This window comes from Magallana gigas, chromosome 2, assembly GCF_963853765.1.
Source record: "Magallana gigas chromosome 2, xbMagGiga1.1, whole genome shotgun sequence".
Taxonomy (NCBI): Eukaryota; Metazoa; Mollusca; class Bivalvia; order Ostreida; family Ostreidae; genus Magallana; species Magallana gigas.
In genome coordinates, this window is record NC_088854.1 from 36,795,526 (window position 1) to 36,817,537 (window position 22,012).

Sequence of the window (22,012 nt, forward strand, 5' to 3'; positions counted from 1 at the left end):
TTTTATAAAAAAATAAAATTAAAAATAACTTGTTTATTATATAAAAGAAATAAAATTGATATAATTTCTAAAATTCAAAAGACTTTAATTCGTCATCAAAGAATTCTTCAATTGGCTTGTATTACTTTTTTTGTTATTCTGATGATTTTCACTTGGAAGAAATTCAATTCGAACGAAAATAATTTGATATTATAAAAAAATGATGAATTGCATACAGTACAACTTAACTTTATTTATTGAAAGTGAAAGTAGAAGGTATGGCAGCTGTACACATCAACAGAAATGTGATAGAGGTAAGGATATGCGTAAATTCTTTTAAACGATTTCATAAAGATAGAATTAAAACGATTTCATAAAGATATCCTTGATTAAAATGAGCTTTTATGTACTACAGTAGAAAATGTTTAAAATATAAAAACTAACCCCCCACCCCCAACATTTGCCGACATATGGACAGCATGCATTTTTTTTTTTTTTACAGCTGTTCTATATGCTACGTGTTTATAGTTATAGTATACACATCATAGAGTTAATGATGAAGCCATTTTATATCATTGAAGATACTAATAATATATACATGTTTATTAAACACGTTTTATAAAATTCTTGTTAATCAAATATGACGTTTCATTAATAGGATTTCTGACAGAAAGACTTTTTATGACAATTCTTCCTTCTCTTCAGAAGAGAAAGTTTTTTATTCTCGAGAAAGCTTGCTGCAATTAACTTTTCATAGAATGGCTGAGCTGATGCAGCAAAACTCCCATATAGAACACGAATGTAGTAAAGGATATGTTGCAAATAACAATTGAATTGACCTGTAGGGGAGATGGATTTCCTGAAAAAAAATCACTTTTGAAAATCAAAGTTTTTTTGTTATTTTTATAATTGTTACATATTTGAACATTTTTCAAATTTGCATTGAGATAGAATTTTTTTAGGGGCACGTTGGCCCTGGGGTCGAATTTTGCAAAAAACCAACAAAAGTTTTGGAATGTGATTTCTATCATGTGGTCTCTAGTATAAGTTCTGGATAGCTCAGTAGGTTAAACCGCTGGATATGTACCTTAAAATGATATTTTTTTTGTGCCCTGGTTCGATTCCATCTGTTGGCATACTTGTGCTTTTTTATAATTAACGACATTTATAAACACCTCTTCTTTCTTATGCAGAATTGTATTTTGTATACAGTCACAAATATTTTAAGAGGCCACCTTGGAGAAACTTTGAAAGTGGCCACTGAGACAGGTGGCCTCTTATTCCAGTTCTCTTCCCAAGATTCATTCGAACTAGTAGTAACAAAATTCATTTAAGTTTTTTCTATGACTCATAAATCACAATGATTTTCCCAACAACTTTTTCAAGGAAACTCGTTATATATTTTGATTGTTACGTATGTATATCGTATTAAAATGAAATTTGGATCAAAGTAAATAGGAATATCAGTTTAAAATATTGTATTTTGTTTGTATTAAAATCGTTAAAGCCTATTTTGCCAAATATGATGCATACTTTATTTTTTAGACTATTTCTATGTGAGAAAGGGGTGCGTAATATATACCAAAATGCATGGGTTTTTGACTTTTTGGCACATTTTCCTTCCAGGTGAAGCACGGGCTGTCATATCAGTAAAACCTTTATAATTGAAACATTTGTACATTTCTGTTTTTTAACACAATATCTAAACCTAATGGTTATTCTATAAAACCTCTTCTTTTTTATGCATAATTGTGTATTTTGTATTTAATTTTGATCTTCCACCTGAAATGCGCATTTGCTCTTTGATTTTAAGATATATGTTTCAATGGCAAAAGTACAGGTTTATACTTAACTACATGAAAAAGCAATCAACCCGAACTATATCTTAGTGTAAGCACACTTTGTTTGAAGACAAAAATTCACCTGTGTTACTCAAACAGGTGCAAAAACTGTTGCATTTGCTTTTCCAGAACATCTATAGGAAATGGTAGAATCCCAAGAAAAGTTATACATGTACTTTGATGGAGCATAAACTTAAACCAGTACTAGTATATTTATTTCTGATTTCAGACTTTGGCTACCTATAGCAATACAGCTGATCCTTTTTTTGGGGTGTTGCTTGGTCATGAGTCAGAGGCTGGCTGGCATGTCACAGGGTGCTGCTGTTTCACAGACTCCAGTCCAAACAACTTTACCAACCAAAAAGATTCCGTCACACAATATCTCTCTGGTGGTAAGTGGTCATGAACAAGTTTTTAAAGTTTTTCAATCTAAAAAATGTATTTGTTTTAAAATTATGTGTAAATATTCATTATACATGTATGAATTGTAGACAAATGCACATACTTTATATTTTCTACAGACAGTGTATTCAATTTCAATGTTCCTTGATACAGTCCTCGTCCCCTTTTTGTGTTTCCTCACCGTTTGCTCAGTATCTATTCACCTTGTGCTCAGTTTGTGTTCACCATTCACTCAACCTGCATTCATCATTCACAGTTTTTGCTCTCTGCTCTGCTCTGTTCGAGCTGACTGTTTAGAAAGCAATCAGCGTTTTCTTATATTAAGTTCAGTATGAGCTCAACTATCGTTCACTGCTCGCTCACCATTCATGTTTTTTAATCTTCATTGTCATTCAGAACTCTGAAGTAGAAAGATCATCTTGGAAAACAGGAAAACGAAAATGAGCATGTGTTCTTTATAATGACAAATAATTTATATTTAAAATACAGTGTTTACAAATGTTGTGTGTTTAACAAAGCATTCGGATAATGTAAAAACATTTATTATAAATTGATTAGGTAAAATTCTAATGTATAAACTTTGTCACATTTGGTTCAATATGTCTGAAAAGATACTTTTTAGCTCACCTGAGCTGAAAGCTCAAGGGGTAGGGTGGGGCCACAATGGGGGGGGGGGGTTAATTATTACATAGGAATATATAGAGAAAATCTTTAAAAATCTTCTTCTCGAAAAATATTAGGTCAGAAAAGCTCAAATTGGAGTGGAAGCATCCTAAGACAGTGTAGATTCAAGTTTGTTTAAATCATAGTCCCCAGGGGTAGGCCGTGGCAACAATGGGGTATGAATTTTTACATAGGAATATATAGAGAAAATCTTTAAAAGTTTTCAGTCCAAAAAGTAGAAACTTGTGTGAAAGCAAAGATTGATCAAACCATGATTTCCTAGAGAAAAGAGGGCCACAAAGTGGGGGAGGGGGGGGGGGGGGTGGGGTATAGGAATAGAGAAAAATCCTTTTACAGGTACAACAACAAAAGGGGCTTGGTATTTACCATAAAAATATGAGGAAATAAATTGGCAGATTTTTAAAATTTTTGGAGTTCCTAGTTGTCAAGATATTTTAATTTTGATACTGTTATGCTAATTCCATCAGAGTTAAGGTTTTTGTTGCTCAGGTGAGCAATGTGGCCCCTGGGCCTCTTGTTATAAAACCATTTTCACCACTTTAATCTATGTAGTAAGCAATTTGTACCGTATTCAGTGTGAATGATTATCAATGCTATTCTTTAAATCTTGGAGATAATACATAGCCCATCAGCCCGTTCTGCATGCACTCACCATTGATCACCAATCGCTCACCTGAGATTCCATCAGTGTTCAAACACCATGTACTGAACGTTTGCTCAGTGTTCATTCAGCATTCCTTCCACATTCAGTCACTGTTTATGCACTCATTGTTCAAGTCAGAAAATAGAATGTTTCAGAGACTGAATCGGCCTGAGTGAATTGCATGTATGTATTTTAAATTATTACTGAATGAATGTTTTGATTCCAGGATTATTAGTTTGTGGAATATTTTTTGAAAATCAGTCACTGCAAGCAGATGATATTGTCAAGAAAGTCAGCAAATATCCTCTTCAAAACCAGGTTAAAACTTTTATGATTATTCAAATATCAGTGTCAAGAATATTTATACATCAATAAAGCTTATAAGTGTTCACCCTGATAAAGAATAATGTAAAAACAATGGAATGAAATTATGTGGAAGTTTCAACATTTCATAACTGATGTGTCTTTTCGTCAATAGCACAGATAAAATAAGACAACGATTAAAATCAATTACCCATGACAAAACGTCGAAACATTTTTTGGTATTTTTGGGAGTTGATTTTAATCAACTCTCCTATGCAGTTACTCTGGCAAACCGAAAGTGAAACAGTGTTTGGACCTAAGTACAAATCATCACCGCTGACAAGACGTAGATCTTGAAGATAATAAATAAATTCGGTGTACTGTATGCTGTACCATTGTTTTTCAAAAGAAAAGTATCTATAAATACCTTGAAAATAGTCAGATTGTACAAACAATTCTATTGTTTTTTGTAGTTGCATGTATTCCTATGCTAGAGTTCAATATAGTCTCATTCAACCAGATGCTCTGCTGTCTCCGTAAATCTCCGACAAGCAGAGAGTTTCTCTTGGTAGTCGGAGATTAACTGAGACAGCTGGTTGAACGAGATTAGAGTTCAATATTGCTTGGATCCAGATGTGTACAATTTTTAGAAACATTTCGATTACTGATACACAGTTTGATGGAATTAATTCTATCTTTAAATATTACACACAATAATTCATATGGGGTTTTCTCGAAATTCTTGTCGGAAAAGTTCGAGTATTCATATAATAAAAATTTGCATAACATATCGTTGATTTTAAAATTGATAATAATCAATAAAATCAACTCCCGACAGTACTTCAGTACTTTGATTCTGTTTGTTCTCGATAAGATTGACAATTTTGTGGGTGTTTTTGGTTTTTTTATATAAATCTTTAGTATAAATACAGTTTAAAAAACTTAATAAGGCCAAAATGATCAATTAGAAAACAGCCAGAGCAGTCGGAATATTGGTGTCTGTATTGTTTCTATAACACATTGTACTCACTGTATATTTTGTCCTCGACATTGTTTAAATATTATGCAACACAAGGGAAACGGTATATTGATATAATTTTTCTCCTCTGTAAGTAATGTCATTTCCATCGGCATAATTCAACCAAACCAGAAGTGTTTGTGATAATTAGCAAAGGTCACAATCTTAGGTCAAGGTCAAGCTCTGTTTTTAACTATTTGGACATTAAGTGGAAATTAATCGACCCAACAACAAGACAAATAAATATGCTTATTTTATATAGTAAATTTTTTATGCATTATACTGGATGAACACTTAGAAGTTTTGTTGAGTGTATAGTTTACTCATCACAGTTTTATTTTGACATAGGTCATTTTTGTACCTATAGATAAAGAAAACAGATCCTACTATGAATGTTACATCTTGATAAAAGTCAAATGAATGAGACACGATATATTATTATTTCCCTTTCCAAGTTTTTATTAGAATTTTTATAGATTGTTTGTTAATTTTTAACTTTCATTTATAATCACTAGTTATCTATTATGATAGAATGGTTTGGTGATCCTAGTCAAACAACCCAAGGACAACAAGGTGACTGAGGACAACATTTTTGTGTCTCCTGATCAGAACACTGTGGAGAAACCCAAAGTTATAGATATAACCGAGGACCTCCCAGCTCTCATCACAGCCAGGCTCAGATGTCCACTTACCATTTCAGTAAAAGTAGCTGCAAAAGGTAATCTTAAATACCAGTACCACATGTTCAGGAAATCACAGCCCTGTATACATATGGAAATTCACTGGTTTTGGAAAGATGCACATTTTACTTACAGTACCGTATTAATGAGAAAATTGGTGATTAATGAATATATTTGTGGAATAATATACAATTATTGCTGTTTTTGGGGTCAATATGATGATTTAGGTATACCCAAGAAGTACGATATTCCTTGTGAAGGTGAGGTGAATATTGTTCTTCGAGGGTAGCTAAATGATTTTATTGATAAAAAAAACCCAGCAGTAGTTGTTTTGTCATATGATTGAGCAATGAATTGATACAAATGTATCAAATTGAGTGTTATCAAGCGAATCAAAGATTTTAGATTGAAGCAATAGCTGAACAAATTGAGATAAGTGACATTGCTTTGGACTTTAATTTTTAGTCCAATGTATAGAAAATCAAATGTTATATTGACCTCCTAGGTCACAAGTGAATATAACATTTCATTTTTAACCGTGTTTTCCGACGGAAAAATCCGGTTATTAAAATGGTGAAAATGGCGGGCGTGTGGGAGGAGGGCGGCTGCCAAAAGGGTACCCTCATTGTACGGATAACTCCTCCTACAGTTTTCAAGATAGGAAGTTGTTCTTTTGCAGATTAGTTGTTCATATATCAGAGGTGTGCATATTGCTAGGATTTTGATTTCTGATAATTTATGAAAAAAATACCAGCTTTTGAACTTAGTCATTTTTTTTTACAAAATATTGCATATAGGGTACCCTCATTGTACGTATAACTCCTCTTACAGTTTTCATGATAGGAAGTTGTTCTTTTGCAGGTCAATTGAACATATATCAGAGCTGTGCATATTGCTAGGATTTTGATTTCTGATAATTTATGAAAAAAATACCAGCTTTTGAACTTAGTCATTTTTTAACAAAATATTGCATATAGGGTACCCTCATTGTACGGATAACTCCTCCTACAGTTTTCAAGATAAGAAGTTGTTAATTTGCAGATCAATTGTTCATATATCAGAGGTATGCATATTGCTAGGATTTTGGTTTCTGATAATTAATGAAAAAATACCAGCTTTTGAACTTAGTCATTTTTTAACAAAATATTGCATATAGGGTACCCTCATTGTACGGATAACTCCTCCTACAGTTTTCAAGATAAGAAGTTGTTAATTTGCAGATTAGTTGTACATACATGTATATTAGAGGTGTGCATATTGCTAGGATTTTGATTTCTGATAATTTATGAAAAAATTACCAGCTTTTGAACTTAGTCATTTTTTTTACAAAATATTGCATATAGGGTACCCTCATTGTACGGATAACTCCTCTTACAGTTTTCATGATAGGAAGTTGTTTTTTTGCAGGTCAATTGAACATATATCAGAGCTGTGCATATTGCTAGGATTTTGATTTCTGATAATTTATGAAAAAAATACCAGCTTTTGAACTTAATCATTTTTTAACAAAATATTGCATACAGGGTACCTTCAATGTACGGATAACTCCTCCCACAGTTTTCACGATAGGAAGTTGTTAATTTGCAGATTAGTTGTACATACATATATATTAGAGGTGTGCATATTGCTAGGATTTAGATTTCTGATAATTTATGAAAAAATACTAGCTTTTGAACTTACTCATTTTTTGGCAAAATATTGCATATAGGGTACTCCATTTCACTGGATACGGTTGGTAGTGTTTATCAATTCAGGGTTGACATGGATTATGGATACAGTTCACATAAAAGAAACCCGGTTTGCTGTCTTATTGACAGCTTTTTACTTGTTTCTAGATTGTTGGATCGAGATCAGCCAATCAGAGAGCTAGGAATTAATCATATAATATATGATTTTATTATATTGAATGCTGAAAGGTGCCATATTTCATAATTATTTAGTTATACCTGAGAACATTTCATGACATGAAAAAAATGTATATTACAGGTTCCCTGAAAAACAGTCTTTCAAATGTGATAGAGAATTTGTGCAATACTTTATCCTCGGCATCAGCTCTGTACCGAGTACAGGATACTGAAGTAGTGTTCAATTCCTCGAGTCTGGTAGGACTGCCCAATGAAGCAGTGTGCTCGAGGCTTCTCGATCTCACAACTTCAGATGAAGATGAATTTGTCAGTGGAAAACAGAAACATTCAAAATCTTACAAACAGGTAAGGGTTGTACAGGTGGTAACTTTTTTTTTTATATCTAATATCAATTGAACAAAAACAAAACCAATCAAGCCAGCAAAAATTTACACATCCTTTAAATGATCTAGTAATGAGTGAAAACAATTTGAAAGGGATTTCACTTCATTGAATACTGTTCACTCCTGAGTTTTGTCGGATGGGATATAAATTTATTAAATGTGGCACATGTAGTACAGGCACGGTCAATAAATACAGTTAAAACCAGTGAGTTCATTGTTTTGATTCAGTTTTTGTTTATGTTTTCCTTTTACTTTGGCCATTTAGAGAACTTTGCACTGTGGGGTGCTTCAGAATATATCTATCGCTGATGACAGTGGCGAGGGAACTCTGTGTGCCCCCATCATACAACACAATTTAGGTATTCATTTATTAAGTCATGCAAGGTTAATAAAGAAAAGTCATTCATAATGTTATGTACTTTATAGTTTTTTTTTTTTACAACAAATTGTCTTCATTTTAGTTCAGCTAAACAGATCGAAGGCTCCATTGAGCTTTTTCTGATCAAAATTTTCTTGTGTCTCTTGTCATCTTTATCATGAAGCAAGATTTTAATAATTTTTTTTTCTCCAGAATAAATGGACAAAATTCATCTGACCTTTTTGAAAACCATTCTTGAAGGAAGGGGTTTCTTGTTTGTGTAAGGGAAGAGCTATAGCCACTGTACTACATGATTAATTAGGAAATAATAAAGATAGGGTGGGGTATTCTCAAAATTCTTCCCAAAAGCAGTAGCCATTGATTTCTGCATATTTAAGGTAAAAATAATTAATAAATTACGGTAATTTTAAAGCAAAGTGTGACAGTTTGGTACATGTATTTAATTGCAAATATGGAAGGGAGGATCATAACATTTTTTTTAAAGGTTTTTACTGGGTGAAAACAGAGAGTGAAAATTCAGTGAAAATATTAATTAAAGTGCAGTACATGTGTAAGAAAACTCAAGTTGTGACGTGTGGAAACAATTATGAAACATGTTCTAACTTTTTTATTGAATGTCCTAAATATTGTGTTCAAAATATAGATTCCTTATGACTGTCATTACCATTTTTGTTCAGAATTTTTTGTTATGGACAGACAGACATCCTCACCCCTAAACCATATATATTCTTGTTTCTTATGTTAAGGGGAATCAAATGGTATGTAGGTCATGGGCCCCGGGGTTGGTCCTGACCCCTCTCAAACAGGAAGTGCCCAAATATCTTGAAAACGGTTGAGATCCCCACCCTTAAACCATATGTATTCTTGATTAATGTGTAAAGGGGCATCAAATGGTATGTAGGTCATGGGCCCTAGGGGTGGTCCTGACCCCCCTCAAACAGGAAGTGCTCGAATATCTTGAAAACGGTTGAGATACCCACCCCTAAACCATATACTAGTACATTCTTGTTCCATGTGTTAAGGGGCATCACATGGTATGTAGGTCATGGGCCCAGGGGGTGGTCCTGACCCTCCTCTAACAGGAAGTGCCCAAATAACTTGAAAAGGGTTAAGATCCCCACCCCTAAACCATATACTTGTTCCTGGTGTAAAGGGGCATCACATGGTATGTAGGTCATTGGCCCCAGGGGTGGTCCTGACCCCCCCCCCCCCCCCCTAAAACAGGAAGTGCCCAAATAACTTGAAAACGGTTAAGATCCCCACCCCTAAGCCATAATATATATTCTTGTTCCTTATGTCATATTGGTTCACCTGATGTATAGTAATGAACCCCTGGGGAACATTATGAAACTTCAGAAATAAAAATAATCAAGTTCTTAATCTTTTTGTCTGTAAAGTTTGACCCTTATGGGTTATCCCTACTCCCAATGATGGGCTCTTTCATTTGGGAGACTTTATAATCACCCCGATTATAATTACATCTTCTTATACTTTTGTTTCCCTTCAGAAAAATTCCAGGCAGTGACCTTGACTCTCCCTGTTGATGTGTGCTGTCAGGTCACCGCGGACACCAAGGTATTGACCTTGGGACAGTATATGACAACAGCAATCTGCAACCAGCTCAGAGCAATGCAAGATTGCTTTGTTCAATATGTTGAGGTAAATACATTTATGTATTTATGCATGGTATACAATGTTATAGTTTGTTTTCTGTGTGAAGAAGAGGAAATTTTGTACAATATTGCTTGTTAAGAAACATTACCTTGTTTTGTTATTGCCGTATTTTCTTGATGTAAATAACAAAAAAATCATTTGTGTACATCTTTGAATGAAAAAAAAAATTAGAAAACCTGAGTGTTCTATGTTGAATATAATGCAGACACATTGTTGTTATGAAAATATAGTTATTGAAAATTTATCCAGTATTTTTATTGTGAGGTTTTTTTTTATCATATGATAGGGAGATGTACCTCCAAAAGTACAGGTTTGTCATTTTCAACCATGGAAGTCTACAGCAATTGTATCTGTGGTCTATCCAGATGGAAAGTCGGAAGAGAAACTAGGTATAAATATCTATGGAACTGCATTTATTATAATTAATCCTTGTCTACATTGAAGGTTAATTTTCCAATCATCATTGTCAATTCATAATGTTTGCAGTGTTCCTCAAAATGGAGACTTTTTAGCCCTATGATTGTAATATTTCCTGTATAATGTTGATTGTATTGAAAGCTTAATTTTGTCACTGATTCCGTCTTAATTTTCAAATCATTTAATTGACCTTTGTATATACTTTTAGAAAGCAGACGTCGAGAATTACATTCATTGTTTTGTTTGCCGTTATCAAGGCCAGTGTTTAGAAGAGGAAATGTTTTCCTGTTCCCAGAGGACATCAACCAAAATGGCTATCTCATAAACCCTCATCAGTACATAAACACACAACCAAGTATGTATATGTTCTGTAAGCTGCAGGTCTGTAGCTCCCTGTCTAAAAAAAACTCAGATGAACAACCAGAGTAAAAATCTGCAGTTTACGGCAAACAATTCATCACTATTGCTGGTTTTGGACTGATTTATTTTATTTCCGACCACTTTCTTCACAAATATTTGATTCCAAAAGAGTTATCTCACACTACAAATATAGACACTTAACTTGCCTCTGATACTCTTTTAAACACCATCACCAGTCCTGTAAAGTGAAGTGGTCAGTCCATTATCAGTTTCCATTCATTTTCTTCATAGAGGTCTTCAAGGGAGGGGGCATATATGTGTTTGACAAAACTCTCTTGTTTTATAAGGAGTTGATAATGTTTTCTCTGTTTAAATATTGTAACATATTGGGGAGGCATAGATTATTGACAATCATGTTGCAATCTAATTCCTGTAAATTACAGTGAAAGATGGTCAGCAGTACTTAGTTCAAGGTCTGTATAGCTACCACCACTACATGCAGGATCGCTTTGATGACAACATGTGGGGCTGTGCCTACAGATCTCTCCAAACTCTAGTCTCCTGGTTCCGATTTCAGGGCTACACTGATAAACCCATACCCACTCACAGGGAAATACAACAGGTGCTACTTACTGTGTCTTTCTGCTCTAAACTTAACATAATTTTTTAACTTCAAATGATAGAGACGTCATCCATTATATAGTCAACAGTGTGTCAGAATCAGGCAAAAGACCGTGTACTAATTGGCTTCAATGGGACTCTATTATATTGTTTGAGGCACTGTGTTTCAAAAAGACATATTCTAGTTATTTTCTATTAGTTAACTATATATTTGAATGTAGTTATTTATGCTTTAATTATAATTAATAGAAGAGTTTATGAAAATACACCGCAGCTGTCTTTATGAATGACCTTTTAGCATGAGTTACATAATAACGAAATAAATCATTCTATTCAAATGCAAGGCACTGGTTGATGTTGGTGATAAAGAGCCCAAGTTTGTGGGATCTCGGCAGTGGATTGGATCCATGGAGGTCAGCTACTGTCTGGACCATCTAATTGGAGTAAGTACAAATAACTGTCAAACTTATTCACAGCCAGGTCTACGGCGTGGGATCAATATAACCGATGTTATCCCTTTCATCATCTGGTTACAAATCACAATTTTATTTCTTTTTGTTCTATCTTTATAGCAAGTACATGTATACTGGTATATGAACATGATGAATGTGTACGACTGTGGTATATGTTACATCTATCATTAAATATTTTTATCAAATAATATCTACTTTCCTTTAGGTAACTGTCATTTTTATTTTTAAATATTTTACAGGTCACATCACGCATTGCTTTTGTCAGTGAAGGGAGTGAACTTGCCACTAAAGGGAGGGAACTTGCCCAGCATTTCCAAATTCAGGGAACACCAGTGATGATAGGTTGGTATGGAATGTCTGTGCTCATGAAATCAGTAAAAACATTGTTAAATATCGGTAACATCAGTAATCTCTTGATGGCACAACTGTTTGCAATAAATTGCTAAAAAATTTCAGATTGAGGACTTGGTAGAAAAATTATTCTACATTAAATTGCACTTTTAAAAATATTTTTTGGATAAAGGAGGGGGAGTGCTTGCTCACACTATTCTGGGAGTGGATTTCAATGAAGTGACTGGTGACGTCAAATTCCTTATATTAGATCCTCATTACACAGGGGCAGAGGATTTGAAGGTTATTTTAGAAAAGGTAAACAAAATTATTTCTAGTTTCAATTGACATTTTGTTATTATGAATATTTTAAAAATCTTTTATGATTAGATATTGGCTTTTCTAATTATACACATTTTTTCTCAGGGTTGGTGTGGTTGGAAGGGGATGGATTTCTGGGACAAGAAAGCCCACTATAACATGTGCCTACCCCAGAGGCCCAAAGTCATCTAGAACCATTTAGAAATATTTCATCACAAACTAACATCATGTGCCTATCCCAGAGGCCCAAAGTCATCTAGAACCATATAGAAATATTTCATCACAAACTAACAATTGGAGGCGGCTGTCACTACTAGCTAGCTAGCTAGCTAATTATTATTAAATGTTTGGTAGTTCTATTTAAAAAACATTGCAGTCTTACAAGACCTTAAGTTTATATAAAAAGATGCCAATAGTTAAGAATGCTTATATCTCAAATGAGATGTGGACCATAATACACTGCAACATATTTTGAAGCAAAAAAAAACAACTTATACACTTCCTTTATTTATTATAATACTTTGAAAGTATAATAAAATATATGATGATTATGTTTTACTTATTTGTTGGTTTTCATGGTATGAGAATTTAAAGCAGTGCAGAAGAAATATTAACCAGCAGGATTATTTTGCTTGAATTATACCGTATATCAGGTTTTTTCCGCGTCATGTTTTTTCAGCGAATCAGAGCCTAGAACGGTATATAAAATTTACGCGAATCAAATTTTCACTATTTCAAAGTCATAGTGAAAATATAATTCACGATTGTTTAAACCTGTGAGGTAAGAGGGGAAAAGTATCTAAATTGTCGCTTTTTATAATGAAAAATTCGGAGAATGAAACCATTTACACGTTTTCCTGAATGTGAAATAATTACAGATAATTATTTTCAGAGACGCAAACAGTCATAAATAAATAGATCATGTACCGTTACATATACCAGTAGCTCAGGTATAATTAGACATCAGTCTACGCAAGGAAAGCGACCGTTTTAATTAGCTTGTCAAAATATTAATTAAATAAACAACGAGGCTTACAAATCTATTATCTGGCGTTAGTCCTCCGATCCCGCAATTTGTACCTCTCATTAAACTAACTGAGCATAGTTAACCGTACTTTTACTTACCTGTTTACTTTATCAGGAAAGAGAGAATTCTAAACTTTGTATCAAATTTACGCTGATTTATTTTCCGCGATTCGGAAATCGTCGCGAACAAAGCGGAAATTGGATACACGCGGAAAAAAAACCTGATATACGGTATCTTAATTGTATACACCAAAAGAAAACATTTTATGGTTTTATACTTACAATTTCCAGTGTATGTGTTATAATACTGCATCAAATTTGTAATGTAGAGTTCAATACATTTCATTGATGATGCAAATGATTGTCGAGGCACAAGGGGGGAGGGAGTGTGCATAGTTATTTAGAAAACAAAAGTAATGTAATAATGTTAATATTTGATGCACAATTGTTGAAAGTTATGTAATTATATAAAGAAATGATTTTTTTAAATATTATGAAATGATCAAATATTATCATAAAGCCCCTTGTGCTTTATTGGATTTGATCACATAGTGACCTTATTCAGTCACCACAAAGGCTACCCAAAGTTAATTCTATGTATAAAATCACCTTAAAATTACCAAACTTATAAGGAAGGAGGATAAAATTAAAACGAAGTTTTCAAACAAGTTAATTTTTAGTCATTCATATTACATGCAATACAATTGGAGTGAAAAATCCAGTTACAGACTAGCCATCTAAAGGTCTTCGTTGTCAATTTAAAAAGGCTATATCTTATTGAGTATCCGATATATAATCCATAATGTGCTCTAGGCATTAATATTGCTACAGATTTTATTATAATTAAAAAAAAAAAAAAAAGAAACCAAGTTTAATAAATGAAAATGAAAAATTGAGGTTTGTTTTTTTAAAACAGCAATGTACATTTTTTATTTTCATTTATTAAACTTGGTTTCTTTTTTAATGTTGCCAGAAAAGCATATTTTAAAATGAAAAAAATAATCGGTATTGATAATCCATGCAAGCTCTTATAAAAACTTTTTGATTCTATTGTACTTCCTGTACTTCTTTATTGTTGTGAAATATGGGGAGTGGATCTCTCATTGAAAGATATTTCAGTTATCAAAAAATTTCATGTAAAAGATATACTTGGATTACATTGCAAAGCATCTACTGTAATGCTGGTTGTTCGGCAGAATTAAACAGGTTACCACTTTGGTCTAAAATCTCATTCTCAAGCATTAAATATTGGAATCACTTGATAATATCTAATTCTTTGGCACTTAAATTATATCAGGTAACAATAAATTCAAATTCCTGGACTAAGAAAATTTATGGCATCCTAGATAATTTTGGATTCTCAAACATTAGTAATTATAAAAGCACAATTCAACACTTTTTACCAAACATAAAGCATAGAATCATTGACCAATGTATCCAAGAGCAATCATCAAAAAAATTTTGGTTCAGAAAAACCTCCATTTTTTTCAAAATGATATATATGAGAAAAAGAAGTCCTTATGTTGATATACTCAGGAAAAGATCTGAGAGATCCTCTATTAGTAGAATAAGATTAAGTGAACATATAATGCCACATTTAGGAATGAAAGATATTGTATAATGCCTGTAAAACTGGTGCAACTGAAGATGAAACTCATTTTCTTTTTCAATGTAAAGCCTATTCTCATCTAAGGAACAGCTATTTTAGTAATTTTTATAATATAATTAAAATAAATATTGCCAATAACTTGGACAAAGAAAAATACATTTTACATTTATGTTTAAATAGTGAAATATATACCATTTTAAAAATTACCATTAAATTCATTAATGACTGCTTTGAACACAGATGTCAATTAGTCTAAGGAAATGTTAAACTGATCTATATAGATCAGTAATTGTAAACATACAATGATTTTCCTGTATATCCATTGGGCCTTTGCCAATTATTGTAATTATGTTTGTGCCGATAAAATATTTGTATTTGTATTTATCTCATAACCAATGTATTTTCACCCCTATCTTTGCTCAGTCATGGTTTTTCACAACAAATTATGTTTCTTTTTTCTTCATTTAGCTTTGCTTACATGCTTGATGGGTATACTAAGCAGCCATACAAAATGTTTTTATCTTGATAACAAATTACTTAACGTCTTTATTTTTCCTACAATGAATAAAAATTTTGTAATTTAACAAATCAGAATATAAAATAAATAAAAAACAAGCATCACACTATATATACACCAGTATTTAAATATATTTTATTTCATGACTTAACAACAAACTTTGATCTACACATTAAAATGCACCTGCAGAACACACAGCAAGTACAGCATACCAAGTACACAGACACTCGGTATATTATACATGTATTATGTGGAATATTATCATCAATCTCAACAATACACTGAATCCAAGTTAATTTTCTTAGATCTTGAAAAAAAAAATCTATGAAATGGCCAAACAAGCAAATGACAGACATTAATAATAGAACCAAAAAAAAGTAAACATGAAAGACATCACAGAATTCCTTAATATCGCATTAAGTAGCAGCACATTTAATATAAAAGAATAACAGACTTTCACACACCATTTAGTTAAAAAATATCAAATGCCTCTGTCTTTTTTAATACCAGTAAAGGGCATTGATTGAGATAGTTACTGATAAAACAAGAATACAGTGTTTCCTGTTTCAAAAGGTGAAAGCATTTTAGAGGATGAAGTGTTTCTTTTTAATTTGAAGTCTTCCATTACATGCAACAAACAAAGCACAAAAAAGCAAACATTATTTTTTTGGTATTTTTGAGCCCACAGTGATCAATCAACATCGCCATGATAGATCCAGCTTTCTTCGACCACAACCTTAACTCGTTTTTCATATTCACGGCGATTTTCTTTATATAATTGAGCTGCTACATTATTTGCGGGACTGTTGGGGTTTGGTTCATCCAGTAATGACTGAAAAATCCAGAGTTAATTCATTGAAATGGGGAGAAAATTAAATCAAAATGCATAGAAAATATGAAAGTATGATAACATCCTGCAATATGTACACATAATTATTTTGACAGTAGACATGTAAACATTTCCTTCTCACGCATTCTATTTTATGAAATGTAAAAATGTGGTTTCTATCAAATTAGGATAACTATACACTAATACATGAAACATTATCACAGAATATGATTTTTATGACCCAGAAACTCCTTGCCATTCAATATCTCAAACTACAAATCTTAGACAAAACAAAATTATTGCAGGATGTTTTGGAATGATGAGGATGAGGGGGAAAGGCTAGCATTAAACAACCCGAAAAAACATTCAAAAATTCCACTTTAAATGACAACAAAATACAAAGACTCCTCACATGATGAGATTTGCAGTCCTGAATCAATTTACTCACATGATCTGTGTAAATATAAATAATAGTACAATTGATAATGTGTTTTTGTAAGAAATAATTTTTCACACAAGAAATTTAGGGTGCAGATGTAAAATACATAATAAATGTTTGCTAAGACTTCATCTCCTCATCTTCATCATCACCCCCATCATCGTCATTTTCATCGTCATCATCGGAATCATCTTTCCAGCTCTCCTGTACTATGCATTGTACTTTTTTCTCATACTCTCGTCTATTTTCTCTATATAACTGAGCCGCCTCATTATTAGCAGGGCTATTCGGATTTGGGTCATGAAGAAGAGACTACAAACAAAATAATAATGTTTTTGTCTTGTTTTTCTTTTAGTAATTTTTAAAAGTATGCAATTATTTTATGCTTGCTTGAAAACTGATTTAAAATGTAACAACTTTGATTTTCTATACTTTTTTATACACGATACCCTATATGGTCACACATTCAATTTGATCTTTAGGAACTCTCTTTGAATGATTTCATCAAATTTGATACCATATCAAATAAATACATCAGACTCATGGATAACTTACTTGTATAGAAGTTAAAATAGCTGAAGCATCGTAAGTGGGACTCCATCTATTTTGTAATATATCTAAACATATACTGCCATCTGCATAAACTGAAACATATAATGGTCTTAGTAAAAACTCGCCGATAATTTTAAAAAAACCTTCAAAATATTTTTTAATTAGACAACTACTGTCTATGCTTACCATTAGGATGAAACATTTTTGACACAAATCGAACTGTTGGGGGTTTGTTTGGATATTCCTCTGTGAACTCAATTGTAAGTTTGAAAGTTCCATCCTCAAATGGAGTATCATGTGGCCTAAAAATAGAACGATTACACATGCAGTATGAACAAGAATTAAAGTTATATGATTTCTATATAAATCATTTTATAGTTGCATGGTAAAACAAATTATCCAAATCAATGTCCTGTGAAATCCCCTATATACCCATATATGAGTAACTAAAATGCTTTCTTCAGTTATTATGGCATGAATTGGTAAAAGTCTTAAAAGACATTTCCATGAGTATGATCTTGCAATAATTATTTCTCTATCTTTGGCTTTCTTATCCCATACCTGGTAGAACTTGAACTGGACTTTATTTCTTTTAATACACCACAATTAATAAAGTTTTATAACTTATATGAATATCTTTTCTTGGCATCGCCTGGATGTTAGAGCGAGAGGGCCATTGATGGAGCTTAAAAAGATAGCTTTTTTCTTTTCTCTCAATGTTTAAGGGGAAAATATAATAAGTGTAGAATAAATATTTACTTTTCCTTGAAACTATGACTTTTCTAAATCCATGGAAATAGATGCCTATGAATATAGTGTGATGCACTAAGTATTTGGACAAAATGGCTCGATGTTACATCATGTCATTTTCTCATTTTCAATGGGAATTATAAATTGGTTATAATTAGAATTGGGTTTTCAGTAGTTATTAATAGTATTCAGTCATCAATAACGTTTATATGTAACATGATTTCTATTTCATCTGCATTTGCAAACTAATCAGTCATCAAAAGAAAAATGAGTTGCAGACGAAAAAAATTAAGAAATCACTCAGAAATCACCAGGTATTTGAAATATGTAAAACCATTGACTATGTGTCTAGTACCTAGCTGTAGGTCTTTGGCTCCCTGTCTTAACAAATTTAGACGGACGATCTTGGAGCTACTGTTTCATGTTTAAAGTTACAATTTAAGGTGCACAAAAACTGGTTTTGGACTGATTAATTTTATTTCCATACAAATTCTGTGGAAATAATAAGTACAATTTAATTCCTCAGACAATTTACTATGGATGTCATTACTTTACTTGCCTCAGACTTTTTCTTCAACACGCTAACCAATCTAGGCAAATGTAGTATGTTTAATTCATATGCAGATCGAGAGTCACCATTTTTTTTTATGCTAGCATATGGCAGCACTTTAATTTACAGCTGGTGATGGTGTTTAAAAGAGTAAGAATGAGGCAATTAAAGTGACGATACCTGTAGTAAAATGTCTGAGTTTTTTTTTAAATCAAATATTTGCACATATAGTGTTCAGAAATTAATCAGTCCAGAACTTGCGCAAGTTTTTGTGCGCCATAAATTGCAACTTTTTAACACGTACGGAACTGTAGCTCCCAGGCTGTCCACTCAAATTTTTTAAGACCAGGAGCTACAGACCTGCAGCTATCAAATACCAAAATCTGCTGTTGGGAGTTTAAAAATGCATATTGAACAACTGGACTCAATAGAAAAGAGGAAGAACACATGTGTTGACAGCAATGTTTTCAGACAAATCTGAGATTGTGATGGAAAAAGAGAGGCGAGAGCTGAAGACCTCACTTGGTGGAGGCATGGAACCAATAGTCTCTGACTGAAAGTCTGAAAACCATGTTTTCAAAGATGAAAATGCTCGAGTACATTGTACATGTTCTCCAAGGATTATTTGCATAGAAATGGTATAAGAATAATGAGCTGGCTGGCACCAAGCCCGACATCAACATCATCAAAAATATTTGGCTTCTGAATTCTGCTTAAAGAATGCTTTAGTAAAGAGTTAGAAAAATAAAGAAAATTGAAGAATCCAGCACATATGGACTGAGATCAGGCCTTAGTATGTACTGGTACAAAGGCTATACCTCAGTCTTGACAAATCCTCTGTGATTATAAAATGTAATTCAATGGAAAGGTCATCTTACATTGTGTTAGATGTTACCACTAATACATGAAGAAAAAAAAATTTTGAACATGGAAACTAAAGTTTTATCACTAATACATAAAGAAAAAAAAATTTGAACATGGAAACTAAAGTTTAAAGTTTGACCTGTCCGTATAAATGTAAACACTCCATCATTTTGTTCCAGTACTTATTGCATCATTCTGTTTTCATAAAACCATAATACTGGTAGTTCACTAGAAATTTTGTATTCTTATTATTCTGTTCTCATAAAACAATAGTAGTTTTTGTATTCTTATGGGAATATGTGTAAAAAAAAAAATATTCAGAATTTGCTCTTATGGGAATATGTGTAAAAAAAAAATATTCAGAATTTGCTCTTAAAATCTAAATACAAATTAAATGTTTGGTAAGAAATGGGAGGATAAATTCTTGTTAGAAAACCATTTCTCAATATCCAAGGCTATTCTGTACTTCTAGTCACCTTTTGAAAATAGTGGATGAAAAACAGATATGACCGATGAACATTAATGAATTAGCGATTTTTAAATCTTCACAAATATTACCCAAATATCACAGCATTCCATAGCATAATATTGTTTTCTGTTGGGGCACCGCTCACGCCAGCTGGGGGATCTTCTTGCAGCCTATTACACAGAAAAATATAAACATTAATGACGCAGATATATAAATAGGGGCCATCTTGGAACTTTTCATAAGGCTATCAAAACAAGTTCATATAATAGCTATTTACCTTTTGAAATCTCTCATTAATCGTCGTCTTGCTGGTGTAGTCATAGTTTAAACAATAAGACGAAATAAGATTATCACAGTCTAGCAGATGAAGCACTTTTGATGTTAATATTTTGGCCACAAAAGATCTTTGTTGTGGCTGGGATTTTTTTCTCTATGACGTTTACATCCGGGTTTTGCTATTGTTCGGAGTATCTCGGGATAGTTTAGAACACCTCGGGTTTTTACTTCAATGAAAATAAGTCGATCGTACAATAACGTATTCGTGTCGGTTTAGTTTAAATTAAAAACATTCGTTTTGTATTCATTACGTGTTTTTATTATGTACTGAGATATTGTTCACAATTTTTCATAATATTTATCATGTTCAGGTAACATGTGCTTGAGGATAGGACCACCCCCTCCATCTCCCACCCCAAGTATGGAACCTCGAGTCTTTACTCCTTTCAAGTTCCCGTGATTAAGATGGAATAATTAACACACCTGGAAAAAGTCACTCAAATTAACAGGAAATTTTTTGATAATGAAAGATATAATGATATAATGAATTATCTCTATTTCAACAACAGACAATCTAATATTCATAAACACCCTTGTAAAAACCCAACTAAGTTGATCAAAACATGTATATACATTAAGGAGCTAGAGACAAAAATCCCTCGTTTATTTTATTGGAACACTCCCTTTCCATTGAAGGACACATTGTATATGCGCACCAAGCTTGCTCATATGGGACAAACACATTTAAAAGTGTACATGCACCTTTATAAATTGAAACATTTTTAACTACATGGGTAAACGAGCTCGCTATGAAAAACTTACTTAGCCCCTACATGTATGAGCTCGCTTTAGGGTCCAATATTGTCAAGCAAGCTTTGGAAGTATGCATGTACACGTATGTAGGACTAAACTTGAATGAAGATTGCATCGACAAGCAAGTAGGCATCGTTTTGAAAGTGGAGGGGCAGACTCATCCAAAAATTCTTGACAAGCCAAAAAAAAAAAAAATAAATAAATAATAAAAAAAATAAATAAATAACAAAAATGCAACTTCCTAAAATCACGAGAAATTCCTAATCGGGTGGGGGTTGGTAGCGTAGTAGTACTTCAATTTCATTGTTCCATAAACTTTTCAATTTTCAGTCGGTCTCGGGGGGAGGGGGGGGGGGGGGCAACTCCTTGATAATTCACATTCAGGTAGCCCTGCCCCCCTTATGCTATGTCCCTGATCGATGCGCAAGGAGTAGATACAGCGTTAACTAAGGAAAGTTCTCTGAATGAATTGTTTAAAATGCAATGTATGATTTTGATTTATAGTTTTCAAATGAGGATTATTCGTTCTTGTAAATTTTCACTGGTAAAAAGAGGGACGTTTTTAATTATTTATGAAGAACTTTGATTTTTTCTTGTACAGTATCATATCGATTTTCAGTTTGGGTACATGTAGTTTTTTAAAGCCAAGAATGAAGTCCATGTAAATTTGAACGTGAACCTAATTTCAAAATTTTAAAAGCAAGCCACCCAGTGGCGTTTTTATTGAATTCCATATGCAAAAGCCAACTATTGGATGTTAAATGCTTACTACCACACAAAGTGACGGGAACAGTAGCCTGGGACAGACTTATAGTAGTAATATATCAAGGGCGAGGTTTTATTGTACGACATATGGTATATGTTTGTCCCACTCAGAGCAATCGAAAATTGTCTGTTAATACTGTGAAAGTGTGACTGGATTGTATCCACGATTACTGCGTCCAT

The 22,012-nt window shown here is 32.8% G+C and overlaps 2 protein-coding genes across 4 annotated transcripts; one reads left to right on the forward strand and one right to left on the reverse strand.

Annotated features, from left to right (window-relative positions):
• The first annotated feature begins 155 nt into the window (after positions 1-155).
• Positions 156-12,928, forward strand: LOC105340384 (ufm1-specific protease 2). Of its 2 annotated transcripts, XM_066076384.1 has the most exons (15): positions 156-293; positions 2,050-2,212; positions 3,776-3,867; positions 5,402-5,588; positions 7,537-7,760; positions 8,064-8,157; positions 9,685-9,836; positions 10,138-10,240; positions 10,477-10,623; positions 11,072-11,250; positions 11,594-11,692; positions 11,962-12,064; positions 12,246-12,370; positions 12,479-12,549; positions 12,618-12,928. In XM_066076384.1, the coding sequence occupies exons 1-15, from the start codon at positions 258-260 to the stop codon at positions 12,631-12,633; spliced, it is 1,791 nt and encodes a 596-aa protein (XP_065932456.1). In that variant the 5' UTR covers positions 156-257; the 3' UTR covers positions 12,634-12,928. The 2 variants fall into 2 exon arrangements, with proteins under 2 accessions (XP_065932456.1, XP_065932455.1); XM_066076383.1 differs by having other exon boundaries at positions 12,479-12,928.
• Positions 12,929-15,638: 2,710 nt separating this feature from the next.
• LOC105340382 (ubiquitin-conjugating enzyme E2-17 kDa) lies at positions 15,639-20,439 on the reverse strand. 2 transcript variants are annotated; one of them, XM_034447454.2, is made up of 5 exons: positions 20,256-20,439; positions 20,068-20,148; positions 17,532-17,647; positions 17,349-17,437; positions 15,639-16,357 (listed from the first exon to the last, which is right to left on the reverse strand). In XM_034447454.2, the coding sequence occupies exons 1-5, from the start codon at positions 20,297-20,299 to the stop codon at positions 16,217-16,219; spliced, it is 471 nt and encodes a 156-aa protein (XP_034303345.1). In that variant the 5' UTR covers positions 20,300-20,439; the 3' UTR covers positions 15,639-16,216. The 2 variants fall into 2 exon arrangements, with proteins under 2 accessions (XP_034303345.1, XP_034303343.1); XM_034447452.2 differs by lacking the exon at positions 15,639-16,357 and adding an exon at positions 16,861-17,105.
• Between the last annotated feature and the right edge of the window lie 1,573 nt (positions 20,440-22,012).

Excerpts from the sequence above, each read along its gene's own strand:
- LOC105340384 (XM_066076383.1), top strand. The coding sequence starts at position 258 with ATGGCAGCTGTACACATCAACAGAAATGTGATAGAG. Across the intron at positions 5,589-7,536 it reads AGTAAAAGTAGCTGCAAAAG|GTTCCCTGAAAAACAGTCTT; the intron begins GTAATCTTAAAT and ends TGTATATTACAG. Across the intron at positions 7,761-8,063 it reads ATTCAAAATCTTACAAACAG|AGAACTTTGCACTGTGGGGT; the intron begins GTAAGGGTTGTA and ends TTGGCCATTTAG.
- LOC105340382 (XM_034447452.2), bottom strand. The coding sequence starts at position 20,299 with ATGACTACACCAGCAAGACGACGATTAATGAGAGATTTCAAAAG. Across the intron at positions 17,648-20,067 it reads TGGAATGCTGTGATATTTGG|GCCACATGATACTCCATTTG; the intron begins GTAATATTTGTG and ends TTCTATTTTTAG. Across the intron at positions 17,438-17,531 it reads AAAAATGTTTCATCCTAATG|TTTATGCAGATGGCAGTATA; the intron begins GTAAGCATAGAC and ends TATATGTTTCAG.